The sequence below is a fragment of the Peromyscus californicus genome, unplaced genomic scaffold (genome assembly GCF_007827085.1).
Source record: "Peromyscus californicus insignis strain IS unplaced genomic scaffold, ASM782708v3 Scaffold_4__1_contigs__length_199733344, whole genome shotgun sequence".
In the NCBI taxonomy this organism is placed as follows: domain Eukaryota; kingdom Metazoa; phylum Chordata; class Mammalia; order Rodentia; family Cricetidae; genus Peromyscus; species Peromyscus californicus.
In genome coordinates this window covers 126,070,791-126,087,068 of record NW_026294562.1, presented here as the reverse complement: position 1 = coordinate 126,087,068, position 16,278 = coordinate 126,070,791, and the positions used below count along the sequence as shown (strand labels likewise).

Genomic DNA, 16,278 nt, shown 5'->3' with positions numbered 1-16,278 from the left:
GCTGTGCTCTGTCTCGGGCCTTTCCATAACCGCCACTAGGGGGTGCTCATCTCTCAGCCATCTTGTGATCCCTAGCTCCAGACAAGTCAGGCCCTTTCTCCATTTGCCTTGCAGAACAACTTCAACAGAAGGATCAGCAGATCCTCCTCTTGCTGGAGGAGAAGGAGATGATTTTCCGGGACATGACAGAGTGCAGCACTCCCTTGCCCGAGGATTGCTCCCCAACGCACAGCCCGAGAGTCCTCTTCCGCTCCAACACGGAGGAGGCTCTCAAAGGAGGGCCGCTGATGAAAAGTGCAATAAGTGAAGGTAATTTGCACACACCATTGGCCCTCTCTAGCCTGTCCTGGAGGGATTTGCACACTCATGTCCCCTACCAGTGTTTGCTGTTACTATAAAACAAAACACCAGTATAAAAAAAACTTCCCACTATCACTGTAGTTAAATTGTCAGGTAAGCATCCCTTCCTGTCACTACCCAAGTTAGGAAAGAAACGTGGCAGATACCATGAAAGCCTTTGTATGTCCCCATCACACTTAACATCCTCCTAACGGGAGCAGCCGCCCTAACTCGTATCCATAATCGCTTAAGAACTTACCCCTTCTTTTTAGTTTTTAAAGTTACATTAGTGTATTTACCGTGTATGTGCATGTGGGTGGGTTTACACACCCCTGATATACATACGAAGGTAAGAGGACAACTTGGGGAGTCTGGGACCACCATGTAGGTCCCAGAGATCAGACTCAAGATCATCAGGCGTGCCTCCATGGTGAATGCCTTTACCTGCTGTCTTACTGAGGATTACCATTGCTGTGATCAAACACCATGACCAAAAACAAGTTGAGGAGGAGAGGATTTGTTTGCCTTACACTTCCATATTGTAGTCCATTACTGAAGGAAATCAGGACAGGAACTCACACAGGGCAGGAGCTAGTAATGCAGAGGCCATGGGGAAGTGCTGCTTACAAGCTTACCCACAGCCCAGTCTTATGGAGGCCTTTTCTCTATGGAGGTTCCCTACTCTCAGATAAGTTTAGTTGGTGTCAAGGTGACGTATAACTGTCTCACATACCTGCTGAGCCATCCCGCAAGCCCACCATCCCCATCCTTGCTGTGCAGTTAATCTTTAGATTAGTTGTACTTTTTGAACCACTGGTCAGATTTTTCCATATGGTCTGTCCATCACAGCTGATTTCAGAAGCTGAACTTCTCAGACTTGATGGATTTACTAAGATTCCTGTGGTGTTGAAGCATCGGGCCCTAGTTAGTTCTTTTTCTGTGACATAGGAACAATTGGATAAAAGGATGAATCATACAGGGAAGGGGCTTCTTCTCTTTATGTGCCAGTTGTCAGTAAACTGGTCTGTGTGAATCCTCTGGTAGGACTTGAGCTATTTTGTACACATTGTTATGAGGCTGCAGTGTAGCTCAGGGGTAGAGCTCTGCATGCATGAGGGGCCTTGTGTTCAGTACCCAGCACCAAAATGAGTTGCTTTTGGATTCATGGATTTAAACATACTTGATGGGTTCTAGATCACCGAGCAGTTCTCAGCCTCATGTAAAGCTCAATGTTCCCCACTTGACTAGTATTCCTGTGGCTTCTAAATCTGTGGCATGGCCTTGCTTGCTGGAGTTAAGCTATACTTGGTTGTTTGCTGGTCCATTCATTTCTTCGAGAATTCTGATCTCCTTTAATGAAAAGTATTTTAAGATCTTTATTTAGGTACTGCAGATAGTCATTGCGATGAGATTTTTAGTCATTACTATGTTGTCCTTTTCAGTGGACCAAGCTAGAGAGGGGCTTCAATAATGTAAATTCACTTGGGTGTAGCGAATCAAATTATGGATTACAGGTTGCCTTTTTAAAATAACCTAATCACTTATACATGTCTGTCCTTTCCACATGGGGGTATTCCTTCTCTAGGATACATTATGGAATTAGACTATCCTCTACTAGGTCAATGAGATGGCCTAGTTTAGGGAAAGGTACCCGCTGCAAAGCCTGATGGATGACCTGAGTTTGATTCCTAGAAGTCATATAATGAAAGTGAAGAACCAGCTGCTGCAAGTTATCCTCTGGCCTCCACACTCATGCCTCCCCTCCCCCATGTGCATGGACTCACACACACACACACACATGGAATAAATAATGTTTTTAATTATAAGTACATTAAAAAATACCCCATAATAATGTCTTAATCCTGCTTTAACACTGGTACTTATGTTAGAATAATACTGCTATTCTTGCCAATACAGTTTGACACACAAGACTGTCTCCCATTCTGCGTTCCTTCTTTAGTAGTTAAACTGTGTCTACACATCTAGTCTGTCAGCATTCATATGACTCTGCTCCTAGCCTATTGGTTCTTTAAACACACACTTATAGTACCCTGTCCTTCAGTCAGTGTCCTCAAAGCTCCATCAAAATATTTCTGACTTATTTATTTGTCCTCTTTCTACTTGAAAATCTGGATATAAAATCTTTGGCTCATGCCGGGCGGTGGTGGCGCACGCCTTTAATCCCAGCACTCAGGAGGCAGAGCCAGGCGGATCTCTGTGAGTTCGAGGCCAGCCTGGGCTACCAAGTGAGTCGCAGGAAAGGCGCAAAGCTACACAGAGAAACCCTGTCTCGAAAAACCAAAAAAAAAAAAAAAAATCTTTGGCTCATACTTTCTTACCTGAATATGTTAATGATTCTCATATCAAATCATTTTTCCATCCTTCTTAGAGGATAGTAACAATCTGATTTTCTCCATATGAGTCACATGTTTTTTGCCTAGGTGCTCAAAGGATGTTTTTAACTCCAAATATTTTGATAGAGTATGCCATATGGTTGGTTGTTGTGGGCTCACTGTCTATTTAATAACATGGTGACAAATAGTTTCGGCTTCAGAAAACCGTTCTTGAATTGCAATTCTTTGTATTTTCTCTGTTCTCTGGCTTTGGTTTCTTCTTCAACCCAGTTGCCATATCATACAACTTCCTTGCCCAGGGTCAATATTTGTCACTTTTGATATTCCTTTGCCCTTCTCTGGGGTACATTTCTCTTATGTGTTTGTTCCGTTTTGCTTTCTGTGATTAGTTTTCCTGCCTGTTCTGAGTTTCACCTTGTTCTACATTTCTAGTTTTTTTGAGCTAAGGCCATGTTTGGGAGACCACATTGGCCTCAACCTGCATCTTGCGCCTCGGTCTCCTGAGCTGAGATGGCAAAGGGGCCGCTGCACCGACTCTGTTTTTTCTAATTTTGACTGAAGTTCTTTTGTGTTTTGCATCATTTCCTCAGTGTGTTTATCTTATTTGTTTAATTGAAACATCTTTCTGCTCTGCTCTGATTATCTATAGGAAGTTACATTCGTGTTTTCTCATGGGATTTGACGTCCGTATTTTTTTACTTGCTCGGTTTTTTCCCATGAAATTTTTACTTTCAAATGATGTTTCTTGCTAGGCTTTGTGGCACACTCCTTTAGTCCAAGCACTCAGGAGGCAGAGGTGGGCAGATCTCTATGAGTTCAATGTCTGCTTGGAATACACAGTAAGACCATTTCTCAAAAAAAAAAAAAAAAAACCTTTTTAATTATATTTTTATACTGTTTTTATGCCTTATTAAAATTTGATGCTTGTTACGAGATTTTTTTTTTCCTACCTCTGATTCCATCTGGCTCTTCTTTCTCCCTCACCTCTGTTCCTCTCCTATTCTTCTTTCTTCTCGCCTTGCCCTAGGGAAGATCTCAAGTTAACAGTTAACCTTAGATCGGAAGATCCAGATGCTGAAGCTTTTCCGGCCCCTGACGCCCACCTGCTCCTGCTAGAGTTACTTGCCGTCCTCCAACTGGCTCAATTTCCCTTAGACCTTTATGGTGACTTGCCTCTAGTTCTAGAAAGCATACTCCTCCCAGTCAATTACTCAGCCCTTCTGTTCCCTACGGATTTTCAGGCCCTTGGAAGGAAGGGTGAAATTTGTCTCTACATGTCCAGTAGAGCCCAGCTGAAGCATGTGGCCGCCCAACACCCTCTAGGCAGGAAATTTTACCTATTCTTTGGGATTTTCTGATCCAGTCTGTACATATCACATGTTGCCATGACATTTTTTTCCTCTTAATGAAAGATAGATATCCACCTGAGTGTTTTGTTTGCTTTATTCCAGTGGAGATCCTCCAGGGTTTGGTGAGTGGAAGTCTTGGTGGCACACTGGGACAGTCCGTCAGCAGCCCTGTTGAGCAGGAAGTCATGGCTGGCCCCATTTCCTTGCCCCGGAGAGCAGAGACCTTTGGAGGATTTGACTGCCATCAGATGAATGCTTCCAAAGGTGACCCACCCATTATTCCTTTGCAGCTCACTGTGACCTGGATTCTGGTGGCTCCATCTCCTCTGTCCCTTCATCAGTAAATGTCTTCATGAGAGTCTCAAACACTCAAGAATTCCTGTCAGAATCATGTTCGTTGGGGACAATAAGCTTTTTTTTCTGCTCCTCAGCTGAGCTTACTGTAGCCAGAGGCCTTGAGCAGCTCTAATCTGAAAATTTGATGTCCAAACTGCTCCATAGTTCAGAACGTTCTGACATGTCACCGTTGCAAACCCCACACGTGAAAAGTCGCACCGAGAACACAAGTGTGCTCAGAACATCGTATAACATTTTTTCCAGGCTGTGTGCAGAAGTGTCTGTGAGACATTCGATAATTCTGTGTCTGGACAGAGCCGCATCTTCCAAGTATCTTATTATTACATGGATTCAAAGATCCGAAGCTCAAATAAGGGGTGCTAAGCTGTGTTGGGGGTTTGTTTCCTTCTGTTTGGATTTCGTTAAGCTGTGACTCGTGGCCGAGTGCCACTGAGTGGCTTCCTGGGTTTTTTTTTTTTTTTTTGCCGGGGGGGGGGGGGGGTTGTTATTTTTTTAATCTTTGGTATTAACAGAATTCAGAAGTCTTAGTACCCCCAAACTGTCTGCATGTTTTCATCTGTTTGTGGTTTGTTTAGGAGGAGAGAAAGAAGAGGGAGACGACAGCCAAGATCTTAGGAGAACAGAATCGGACAGTGGTCTGAAAAAGGTAAGGTTTTCTAGAAAAGCGCTCGCATCTGTGAATCTCTTGGCACCTCCTTGGACTTCGTTACCCTTGTGAAGTATCTTTCCTTGATCTGGCTCAGGACTCAGCTTGCCACTCACAGTGAAACTTCATTTTCTAGGGAAGCACATTCTTAGAGCTAACCGTACAGTTGAGAGGACCATATTATTGGTGCTTTGGGCCCCCTGGCTTAGAGTGTCCTCTTTATAGACCCGATTCTGCTGTGCCCTGGCATGACCAGGTTCATTAAACAGCCTGTGTCGTGCCCCCATGCCATCCCGATCCTGCTCCGCAGGTTTGTTGTTGTTGTTGTTGTTTTTAGTACAGACTAGTTCACCTTCTTCTCTTGATGCCCTCCAGGGAAATGCTACGGTAGAAAAAAGGAAAGCAGAAGTACAGTGTAACTTAGAAACGCATTGAGTATAAAATCTTTTACATCAAGATTTTCATTTTTAATGCATTTTTGCTATTATTTTATAGGGTGGAAATGCTAACCTGGTATTTATGCTTAAAAGAAACAGTGAGGTAAGAATTCCTTGAACTATCTAGGATATTTATTGGGTTAAGAATATTTTTGTTTTGCTATTACAAGTATCTTGTGGCTTTAATATTTTATAACTGAAGAGTATACCTGTACATTTCCTGGGCATAAGACAACTGTTTTGATACTTTACCAGAGTGTTGTATACTATGACTGGATCTCTCTGATTCTCTCTGTCTCTGTCTCTCTCTCTCTCTGTCTCCCTCCCTCTCTCTCTCCTTATGTCATTTTTCAAGACAGGGTTTCTCTGTGTAGCCAGGCTGTCCTAGAACTCACAGAGATCCACCTGCCTCTGCCTCCTGAGTGCTGGGATTAAAGGCGTGGGCCACCGTATAGCTCTGAAGCCTCCTTGGTGCCTTCAGTCTGGGCCCACTGGGTATAATCTGTAGCAGCTTTTCCTGTAGGAGAAAGGATCCCAGTGGCCACAGGTGTAGCGCCTGTGAATTAAACTTGTGGCAAATTCTCCTTAGTGATTTCTTAGCCTTACTGAGTTGACCTCTTTGGACCCTTCCTTTCCTGCAAGGGAGCCTGAAGTCCTCCCAGTGGAGAATCTGTCCTGGGCTGGGCCGTGTTGCTCCTTCCCTCCCTGGGGTACTGCTGTCACTGAGCCCCACCCCTAATGCCTGTTGGAATCAGCTTCTGGGTCACTGCTGTCTCTTAGACAGGCGCTCATGCTGAGCCTTGCTTTTGTGTCCTGCACAGTTGAACCCATGCCTTTCCAGTGTTTCTCAGGGCTGTTTCCTGCATTTCAGTCTTCCTGGTTGTGTTTATTAAACTCACGGGAGTTTTGTTTTGAAATTTTAAACGACTTCCTCCTCCCCATTGCCCCTCAGACATCCAGAGGATGTTGTTTTGTGTTTGTTGGCAGAGGAGTTTGCTGAGGGACTCCCCTGATAGAACCAGGGCCTGGGCCCTGTAGGCAGGTGCTCTGTATCTGTGTCCTGAAATGAGCTGTCAGCTGATTTTTTCCGTGTGGCGAGGTCCCCTGTACTTACTGAGGAAGTCTGGTGGGAAATAGTGTGCCAGGCTTTCACACTGCACTGCACAGCTGCAGTGGCAGGCTTCTGAGCCTTCTGTTAAGATTCAGTGTGAGCGATAAGAAAAGGTTCCCAGAACTAAGCTTGGCTTAAGTGTTATAAAAAGAAAAATGTAAAGACTAGCAACAGAAATCAAATGAATTTAAGCCTAACCCATCACTGAAGAGTAATAAATGTTAAGTGTCTGTGTCTGCCCTTTTCTTATCCATCACATGCTCGTGTGGGTGACCTTCCTGAGGTCTCTCAATGTGTCAGACATTTTCCCAAGACACAGGAGCACAATGCCTGCCACTAAACAAGTGCATGTAACTGCTTCTGTCGGGTCCTGGAGTTGGAGCTTTCTGGTCGTTAATCCCTCTTCTGCTTCTTTGCACATTGCACTTATTACACGGCTCTTTGATTTTCTTCAACACATGACTTTGTGAAAGGAGCTAGTGTGTGGCCAGGTGTGGCCATCCATCCTCATTCTCTTTCCCCAGCATTGAGCACTACCATTTTTAAATTGACGTTTCAAACATTGCTTGACTTGTGCATGTGTGTATATGTGTTCTGTGGATTGAACCACAGCCTCAACCGTTGAGCTATACCTCAGTCCCTGAAAACCTTTCATGTTTTATATAATTAACTATTTTTTTTCTTCTGTAAATTGCTGATTTGTATTTCTGTCCTGTTTCTAAACTAGGATATTCCATATCTCTTCTTGTATTTTCTTCTAATTCTTTTATGATTTATTTTATTTTATGTGTGTGGGTGTTAGCCCCCTTAGTGCCTGCAGAGGCCAGAAGAGGTCAATGTATCCCCTGAGACTGGAGTCACACAATTGTAAGCTGCCATGTGGGTACTTGGAATCAACCCCAGTGCTCCTACCCACCCAGCCGTCTCTCTAGCCCTTATACTTGGAATTTAAATGGGATGTATTGTATTTTTGTTCAGTGTGTGTACGAACCAAGGTTTCTAACTTAAAGTTTTCCAGAAATGAAGACCGTTTTTGGTTTTTTTTAGAGAAATTGAATATTTTTCCTTTGCCCTTGATTATTATTAATAAACAGTATAAATTTTCAGAGAATTCTTTTGTTTTAACTTTGAGGAATATACTATTTTTATGTCAGCCAATTTAGAAAGTGGAAGCTTTGTGTAATGCCTTTTAATAGATGTATACACATGGGCGCACACACAGATCACTTTAATCTTGGCTGCTTGCATTCAGGTACTCTCTTGGAGTCTTTCAATTTTAAAAGATTTCATTAAAATGTAGTGTCTTGTTGTGTTCTGAAGATGTTACAACCATGTGGTGTTTTTGCATCGGAAAAACTGAAGTGACTGTTTATTCCTCTGCTAGCAGGTTGTCCGGAGCATTGTTCACCTCCACGAACTCCTGAGCATGCTGCAGGTACCTGTGCCTTTTTTATCTGTGTGCTTACTCTTCAGAGAACACAGTACAGAGACTTTATTGACCTCCGTCTTCCGGATTTATAAGTTACTTGTTGGTAAATAAGCCGAAGATTAGCTTCTGGTTGAGAAAATGAAGACATTACAGTGTGTGGTCCTTCAGGACCACAGTTCGAGAGCAGCTGCTGGACTCTCGGAGCTGCTGGATAGTGTGGGGCCTTCGCCAGAGGCTGTCTCACCTCAGAAAACCTTCCCTTATCTCTCCGTGGTGTTTGTGTAGGGTGGCTCTCTCATACTCTCTGGTACTCCCCAGGGACCACCCTCTTTCTGGTCCCTTCCTTTCTTGAAGAATTTACCTGTCTCCTTCCTACCTTCTCCCTCCTGCACAGCATACACACTCATCTCACCCCAAAGTACCACCAAGAATTCCAGAAACTGTATGACCAGGGCTAGTGAGATGGTTCAGCAGGTCAACATGCCTGCCTTGACTACCCGAGTTCAGTCCTCAAGACCTGCGTGGCAGGAGGAGAGAACGACTCCCACAGGTTGTCCTCTGACCTCCACACGTCCTCTTTGGCACACGCAAAATAAATTGAAATTATTCTTTAGCTTAAAGAGAAAATAGATGACCAGGCTTGACAAAATTGAGTTCCCCTGTCTGCCCAAAGTTGCCCTGGAGCATAGTGTGTTCTAAGACCAAACCCTTAGAACAGGAGAGGGGCATCATTCTGTCCCAGTACCCTAGGGTGGGATCGGGAAGGATCCCTGCAGGTGGCTTTTCTCCTGGGCCTGAGATGCATGACGGTTCTCTCTACCGTGACAGGGTGTTGTGCTACAACAGGATAGCTACATTGAGGACCAGAAGCTGGTGCTGACAGAGAAGGTCCTGACAAGGAGTGCGGCCCGCCCCAGCTCCCTCATTGAGCAGGAGAAGCAGCGGAGCCTGGAGAAGCAGCGCCAGGACCTGGCCAACCTGCAGAAGCAGCAGGCCCAGCACCTGGAGGAAAAGCGCCGCCGTGAGCGGGAGTGGGAGGCCCGGGAGCAGGAGCTAAGAGACCGCGAGGCCAAGCTGGCCGAGCGGGAGGAGACAGTCCGCCGTAGGCAGCAGGACCTGGAGAGGGACCGGGAAGAGCTCCAGCAGAAGAAGGGCACTTACCAGTGTGATCTGGAGAGGCTCCGGGCTGCCCAGAAACAGCTGGAGAGAGAACAGGAGCAGCTGAAGCGGGATGCAGAGCGGCTCAGCCAGAGGCAGATGGATCAGGACCTTTGCCAGGTACCTAAGAGCCTGCGCCGGGCCAGGAGACGGGGAGGAAGGGGTATCCTACTGTGAAGACCGGGCCGTGACTGAGGGTGGTTATAGGAGCCACGTGGAAGAGAACCAGCCAGAGATTTCATGTTGTACTTTGCCTTACCCTGAACAAGTGGAGGAAGGGAGTCTCACTCGAGATTGAAGAGGGTGGCAGATGTGTTGAGATTGTAGCACAGAGAAATCAGTGGGTCCTTCAAGCTAGCAAACACTTTTCTCAGCCACCAGCCTGGGCCAGAGTAGCCTCAGCATGCCTGAGAGAGTAACAGTGAGCCCTGGTCCTGTAGCACATGGTAGATCAGGCATGTGTCCCCACAAATAGGAAGCATACCAAGGACAGAGGCGCCCTTAGGACCTACATGCCTGTGGTCAGGAGACAGCAGGATTAGCTCTGCTACAGGATAAAGAACCTGTTGAGAGGATGGGCGGCGGAGGTCAGAGACAGGTGGGAGAGCCCAGCAAGTGATAGAAGGTAGTCACAGATGAGGTCTGGGCAGGCATATTCAGCACCTGCACTCTGTGTAATGCATGGTTTGGTTTGATGCTTTTCCGTGCTCTTCTTTTCTCAGTAGCTGCTGCTTGTTCAGGAAGGCTTTCTGTCCTTTGACATGCTGAGTCTCCTGTTACTGTAAAGAGATAATGTGTGATTGTCCTGAACCATGGGCACTGGAGGCAGATAGATAGTTTGGTAGTGGGTACATCTCCCTGTCTTTTAAAACTGCTGTCACGTTGCCCTTTAATTGACCTTGGACCCTGAAAGGAAACTGATGTCTCCCAGGGTCAGGCGGTACTGCCTTTTCAGAAGAGCGTCTCAAGTCCATAGCAGGGAGCAGCCAGTGGCTCTGTTGCATCTTCTAGCAGAAGGGTGGATCCACTCACACCCCAGTAAAATCAGCAGAATTTTGACAAGGGAGGGTTGGTTCTCAGGCAGCAGAGAACGAAGGTGGGATGATGCTCTTCTGGAACGCTCAGGCCAGGTCCATAATCTCTGCCCTGAAGGGATATCTGCACTCTTGTCTGAATGGGTCTTTAAATGGGCCACTATCCTGTTTCTTCAGGGAGTGGGAGTTCTTTTTTGAGTTGCCTCATCAAAGATAAGAATGACATCAGTATTGGACGTGATGGCTTGAACATGCTCATAGATAGTACTTGAGAAGGAGCAGTTACATGCAGTCCTGTTCACAGTACGTTCTTTAGAGTGTGGCTGCTGAGATGTTGACGGCTTCACATTTTAAATGCCTTCTCTTGAACATATGCAGGTTTCGAATAAACATGCCAGGCTGATGCGAGTCCCGTCCTTCTTGCCCAATCCGGATGAGTTCTCCTTACCATCTGCCCCTTCCATAACCAAATCAGGGTCATTGGACTCAGAACTCTTGGTGTCTCCTAAAAGGAACAGCATCTCTCGGACACACAAAGATAAGGGGTCTTTTCATATACTGAGTTCAACGAGCCAGACAAAAGTACCAGAGGGGCAGAGCCAGGCCCCACCCAGCACCTCCACTTCCACCCGCCTTTTTGGGTTAGCTAAGCCAAAGGAGAAGAAGGAGAAGAAAAAGAAGAGCAAAGGAGGCCGCTCTCAGCCTGGTGGTGAGTTGTCCCCATGGCCATGGCGTCTGCATTCTACAGGAGAGGGTAGTGACGGACCGGGAGAGAAAAAAAACAGAACAGGTCAGATGTACAAAAGCCAAGCTGCCCCCTGCCCACTAGGACCACTTGCTGAGAATACTTGTTACAGGAGCTGCAGAGATGACCCAGTTTGTAAGGTGCTTGCCATTCAAACATGAGGACCTCAATTCTATCCCTAGAGGTGGGAGGCAGAGAGGCAAGAGAATCCCTGGAACTCACCCACAAGCTAGTGTAGTCACTTTGGTGAGCTCTGGGTTCAGTAAGAGACCCTGTCTCCAAATTAATAATAATAATACTAATAATAATAAGCCTCTGGCATCCATGCGCATGGAGACACATGGAAAGAATGCTTGTGCAGGGCTGGAGAGATGGCTCTGAGGTTGGAGTCACTGCCCTTGCAGAGGGCTCAGGATCAGTTCCCCACACCACATAGCAGCTCACAACCACTTGTAACTGCAGTTTCAAGGGATCTGATGCCCTCTTCTGATCACTGTGGGCCGAATGTATGCCTGAACCTGTTGTACATAACGTACATGCAGGGAAACATGCATACTGTTTTTCAAAAAGATTGCTTGTGCAATGAGCATCCAAGACCCAGTGTTCTGGGCCTCCTGCATGTGGAGTACGGGTTTCATTTCTGGAGCATTCTCCCAATTGAGGAACTAACTCACCTAATGGAAGTCATCCAAGCCCTCACTGTCTTGCTAGGCTTACTCTAGTAACCAATACAATGGCAAGGTTGGGTGTTGACCTTCCAGATGTATAACCAGGTCATCTACTCATTTCCCTGGGAGAAGTTAGGAACTGGAGCTGAGAGGTTCTCTAGGGTGCTCACAGAGCCTCCTTGTTTGGATTCCACATTGTCCGGAATCCCTTGCTATGTCTGCCTTCACAGTAAGACTGAACTCTGGCTTCCGTGTGGGAGATTTACATTTCTTAGGCCTATTTATAAACATGAACACTAGTGCTGTGTAAAGGTTATTCACTCTGCAAACTAATCAGTATGTGCCAAGAACCCCAGTCACCTGTCTTAACACAGAAACTTGACAGGATAGGAAGTGACGTCAGGAGAGCCATGTTTTCACTCTCGGTTTCACGGTTGCAGATGGTCCTGCTTCGGAAGTGTCAGCCGAGGGTGAAGAGATCTTCTGTTGACCCGTTTCCTGAACCTGCCAGGGCAGCCACCTTCCAACCCTGACGCGACAGTGGTGTGGCTGCGGCACCCGTGCTGCCCCTGAGCACGAGTCTCTTACACTGGACGCCCACTGCCCCTCAGCGTCCAGTCCTCCTGAGCTATCCCAGGTCCTGGACAAGAAAGAGAAACAGCTGCGTGTCGGGGTGGAGAAGGACGCTCAGACTCCACTTCCACCGTGATCCGTGACTGCCCAGGACTTGGGTGGGCCTGGCCTTACTCAGGGTGTTCCACTGAAAGTAGTGGCCCTAGACGTAGGAAATAGTTTGAGACATGTCAGGATTCCCTAGAGGCTCCAAGAGTTTCTCCAAGTGAGGTCTGAAACCCTGCCTTGTCTTTGGGGGAATACAACCAGGACCCAAGAGCAGATAGTATAGACTTCATCTGCATACAGTGACCATCTGCATGTCGAGTACGCCAGCTGTGTACACACCAGGATAGCCTAGGCCAAGAGCAAGCGCCTAACTGGCCAGGTGGCATGTGGAGATACAGTATTTCACCCTGCGGTCCTCTGAGATCGGGTCCCTTGAAACAGCCCCTGCGCACACACCACCCTTCTTTGTATGTGTCCCTCATTTTATTTTAGGAAGAACAACAGGATGTTTGTGGAACCAGCGAGAGGCCTGATGTGTACGAAAAGCAGGTAGTCTGCACCACCTGGATCTCTATTCTAAGCTGAACTAACTATCTCACACTTCATATTCAAATCAGGAAGAAACATCCTGCTGTCCTAGGTGCCTGTCGAAATGCTCTGGGCACAGAGGAAGTAGAGAGGACTCGTCACCACTGTCCTCAGTATGACACTTTCTAGTTGTTACTGGACCTTCCTGTGGGAAAGCATGCACCCTGTTGGTGCTCCCAGCCCCCTGCCCAGGACTAGTCTGTCCCCTGAGGCCTCTCCATGCCCTGCTTTAGGATTACTGGCTGAAAAGTAGATTCAGGTGCAGGAGTTAAGTCTGTCTGGTAGTTTTGCCAATACAGACAGGGGAGCTGGCCCTGAAGCGTGGCTGGGTGCCCTCTCTTCGGTCACGAGGCCTTCTCATAGACGGTTTTCAGATGCAATCTGCTTGGTTGTGCTCTTACCTTCAAGCCTGTCTCTCCTCTCGCCCTCCATCTCCGTGTGTTGATCTCTGCATGCTTGAGGCTTTCACCAGCTCGTGTGTGCAGGACAGTTCATTGGTAATGTACCCGCGAAAGCTCACGTACCTGTCCCTCGGGGTACTCCCAGTGAGGGGCTTGCTGGGGTCTGTGCTTCACGCGTGGCCTTGGGTTCCTGGTGTCGCCCTCTGAAGCACGGGGCCTTGAACAGAGTTGTGCAGAGACAAACCTGTGACTTGGTGCTTGCTGATACCCTGCAAGCTGGACTTGCAGATGCAGATATTTATCTTTCAGTTTACTTGAAAGAGTTCTGGGTAAAATTTGTTAGCCTAAATTTGTTTTATTTATTTTGTGTTTGTGCTTTGTTTTTATTTTATTTTATTTTATTTTGAAAGTGAACCAGTACTGGCCCAACAGTTTGAACCATCTTCTCAGTACAGAGAATGAAGTGTCTGTCCAAGTGCACGAAGGTCCCGAGGGGAACTCAAGGGTGGAGGTGGGAGCTGTACCCTTCCCGTCCGGGCCCTTTTTTTTTTTTTTTTTTTTTTCATAAGGAATGTGTTGGTCCTTGTTTGGAGATTTTAAAAGTTGCCCATCGGCTACCTTTGCCTCTTTTTGATAAAGCCAGTTTGGCTCTTTAAAGTCTGATTTTTTTTTTCCTACTAAAACTATGATGTATTTCCCTCAAGAACCTTAATTGCAAGAAGTGAGTTGCTTCCTCCTCCCAGTCCAGACTGCTGTCCCAGCAGAACCTGTTGTGCCCCGACCCCCACAGGGTTTCCCTGGCAGTCCTGGACCCTGCCCCTGAATGTCCCTCGGAGAGGCTGCACCCTTCCACAGCAGAGGAGCCCGTTTGCTAGAAGGGAAAGGGTCCGATTACCACCTAGACTTGCCAGCCAATCAGACCAAACCCTGCCCTCTTCCCCGTGCAGAGGGAGGCTAGTGACTCCTCCAGGTTTCCTGACATGCCCAGGGAGCCACTGCACACCCCCAGGAAGCTTCACTCCGGCCCTCAAGTGTCCTCCCAACCAGGTGCAGGAGTTGCTTTGGTGGTTTTTAAAAACCAATTTCACTTCTACCCCCACTCCCCAAAACAATGATCAGTGACAGTTGGGAGAAGTTCAGGTCAACAAGAAAGTAACCCTCTGAGTTCCCCTAAGCTGCCCAGCCTCCTCCAGGAAGAGAACCTTTTGCCAAGAACTGACCTGCTACACCGTCTGGCCCCTCAGAGCCTGCCGCACTTTGGGAATTGCTGCTGTGCCTTTGCTTAGGACCCTGGAGATCGCTTCAGCCGAGTCCACAGCTTTCTGTGGGATTCTCAAAGAGAAGGGTAGTTTTCCAGGGACCAGGACTCTGTCCTGTCCTGTTGCCCATACATCAAGCTATAGAAACCGCTGCTTCGGGGGACGTGTGCAAATTGGCCCCAGCATTGTGGAATCCAGTGAACTTTCTAGAAGATTGTATCTTCTCTCAAAAATTATAATCATCTCAGTAGTTGTCGTCCCATCTGGGTGACATGTGCACTTTAAATGACCTCTCATCAGCTGGCTTCATTTTTGAGACAATCAAAGGTGTTAACTGTTTTCCTAGAAGATGGGGAGGGTTAAAATAAAAGCATGCCAGCATGCCCCACCCCACCCCATGAGAGTCACCCGCAGGAAAACCCTCCCCAAGATTGATTTTTTGAAAGGTACGAATTGAATCTTCTGAGGGTCACACCACTAACACTGCCCCTGGCGAGTCCCTCCCCGCCCCCGCCTTGGTTTCCTTCACTGCCTCGTATTAGCAGTAAGCACAGATGTTGAACTCCTTGGGGTGATGTTAGCATGCACAGGCTTAGGAAAGGACGGAACCTTGGCCCATAGGCCAGAGCTCGCTCAGAGTCGCTCTCTATACAAGTCTTTAATGTTTCCTTCTGTCCCCGAGGCTCTCTTGGCAAGGCTTTTGGTGTTTCATGGGACTCTGACCTGTGCCCAAAAGACAGTCGTGGAGAGTGGGCTTCCGTGCCTGGACATCTGTGCATGGGTGCCTCTGGGTGAGGCAGCGACCCTGGCCATCCCTGCAGAGACCGAGGGCATAGTGGGTTTGGCTCCTTGTCTTCTTTCACGTAGCATAACATTCCTAGTTAACCAGAGCTTCGGAGTCTGTCACCTGCTGGCCAGGTTTAGAAATGCAAAGTATTCTAACGCTGCCATAAAAGGGGGGAGAGGTGGCAATAGAGGCCTTTTCCTGCACTCCTGACAACATCATTTGTCAAAAGATTGACAGGTCCTGAGTTACTTCTCCATCTCATTAAGGTGTAAGGTGGGCAGCTCCCACCGCTTCAAGTGTGTCCTTCCTGGAAACCAGACAGGTGCCACTGCCACAGTCCTGCCACAGTCCCCGCGGGCCTCTGCAGGCAGCACAGAACCCATGCCTTAGACCCTCTAAAGTCAGCAGCCCTGCCCTGCTTGCCAGCTGCTGGCATGGGCCTACCCAGTCGGTTTGTCTCAGGTTCCCTCCTGAGGCCTGGGCGCTACAGAAGGTGGGCAGGATACACCTATACCTCTGTTCTTGTTGTCTCCAAATGCTGTATGAACATTTCTGTACTAAGCCCTATGAAATAAAAAGTTGGGTTAAACCCAAGCGCTGTATAGTAATTTGTAATTATGTATAAAAGTGAAACAGTTTTGAACTGTAAAGATTTTCAATGTGTTTTCTGGAAATTTGCCACAACATACTGGCTTTGTATTTTATTTATCATCCTTTGTAGTTACTGGCTTCAGACTCTTGTAAAGTCCCCCTCAGACCTTTCAAAAATAATAAATTTCCTTTGAAATCTTGATCTCTGCCGTGACGTATTTGTGGTAAAGAAGTATTCCCTCCCCACCTTGGCAGGAGCCATCTTCCCAGTAGAGCCGTTCCTGTGCTAGTGGGATCAGGGTGCAAGGAGGAGAGGCCTTCAACACCGAGCAAAGCCCGGAGCCGGCCCCACACCTCCAGGGTCACTGAACCCATCCGCCCTAAGTCAGAGTCCAAACCACACT

At 47.2% G+C, this 16,278-nt stretch overlaps 1 protein-coding gene across 9 annotated transcripts in view; it reads left to right on the top strand.

Annotated features, from left to right (window-relative positions):
• The window catches only part of Akap13 (A-kinase anchoring protein 13), a 301,501-nt gene extending 285,425 nt beyond the window's left edge, over positions 1-16,076 (top strand). For 8 of the 9 annotated variants that reach the window (XM_052761654.1, XM_052761652.1, XM_052761653.1 and 5 more), the window contains 8 exons: positions 115-309; positions 4,145-4,306; positions 4,975-5,045; positions 5,541-5,585; positions 7,978-8,028; positions 8,851-9,300; positions 10,593-10,923; positions 12,068-16,076. In XM_052761654.1, coding sequence (XP_052617614.1) covers positions 115-309; positions 4,145-4,306; positions 4,975-5,045; positions 5,541-5,585; positions 7,978-8,028; positions 8,851-9,300; positions 10,593-10,923; positions 12,068-12,117 — 1,355 coding nt within the window. In that variant the 3' untranslated portion in view covers positions 12,118-16,076. The remainder of the gene's footprint in view (positions 1-114; positions 310-4,144; positions 4,307-4,974; positions 5,046-5,540; positions 5,586-7,977; positions 8,029-8,850; positions 9,301-10,592; positions 10,924-12,067) is intronic. The other variant, XM_052761649.1, reaches the window with a different exon arrangement.
• The last annotated feature ends 202 nt before the right edge of the window (positions 16,077-16,278 follow it).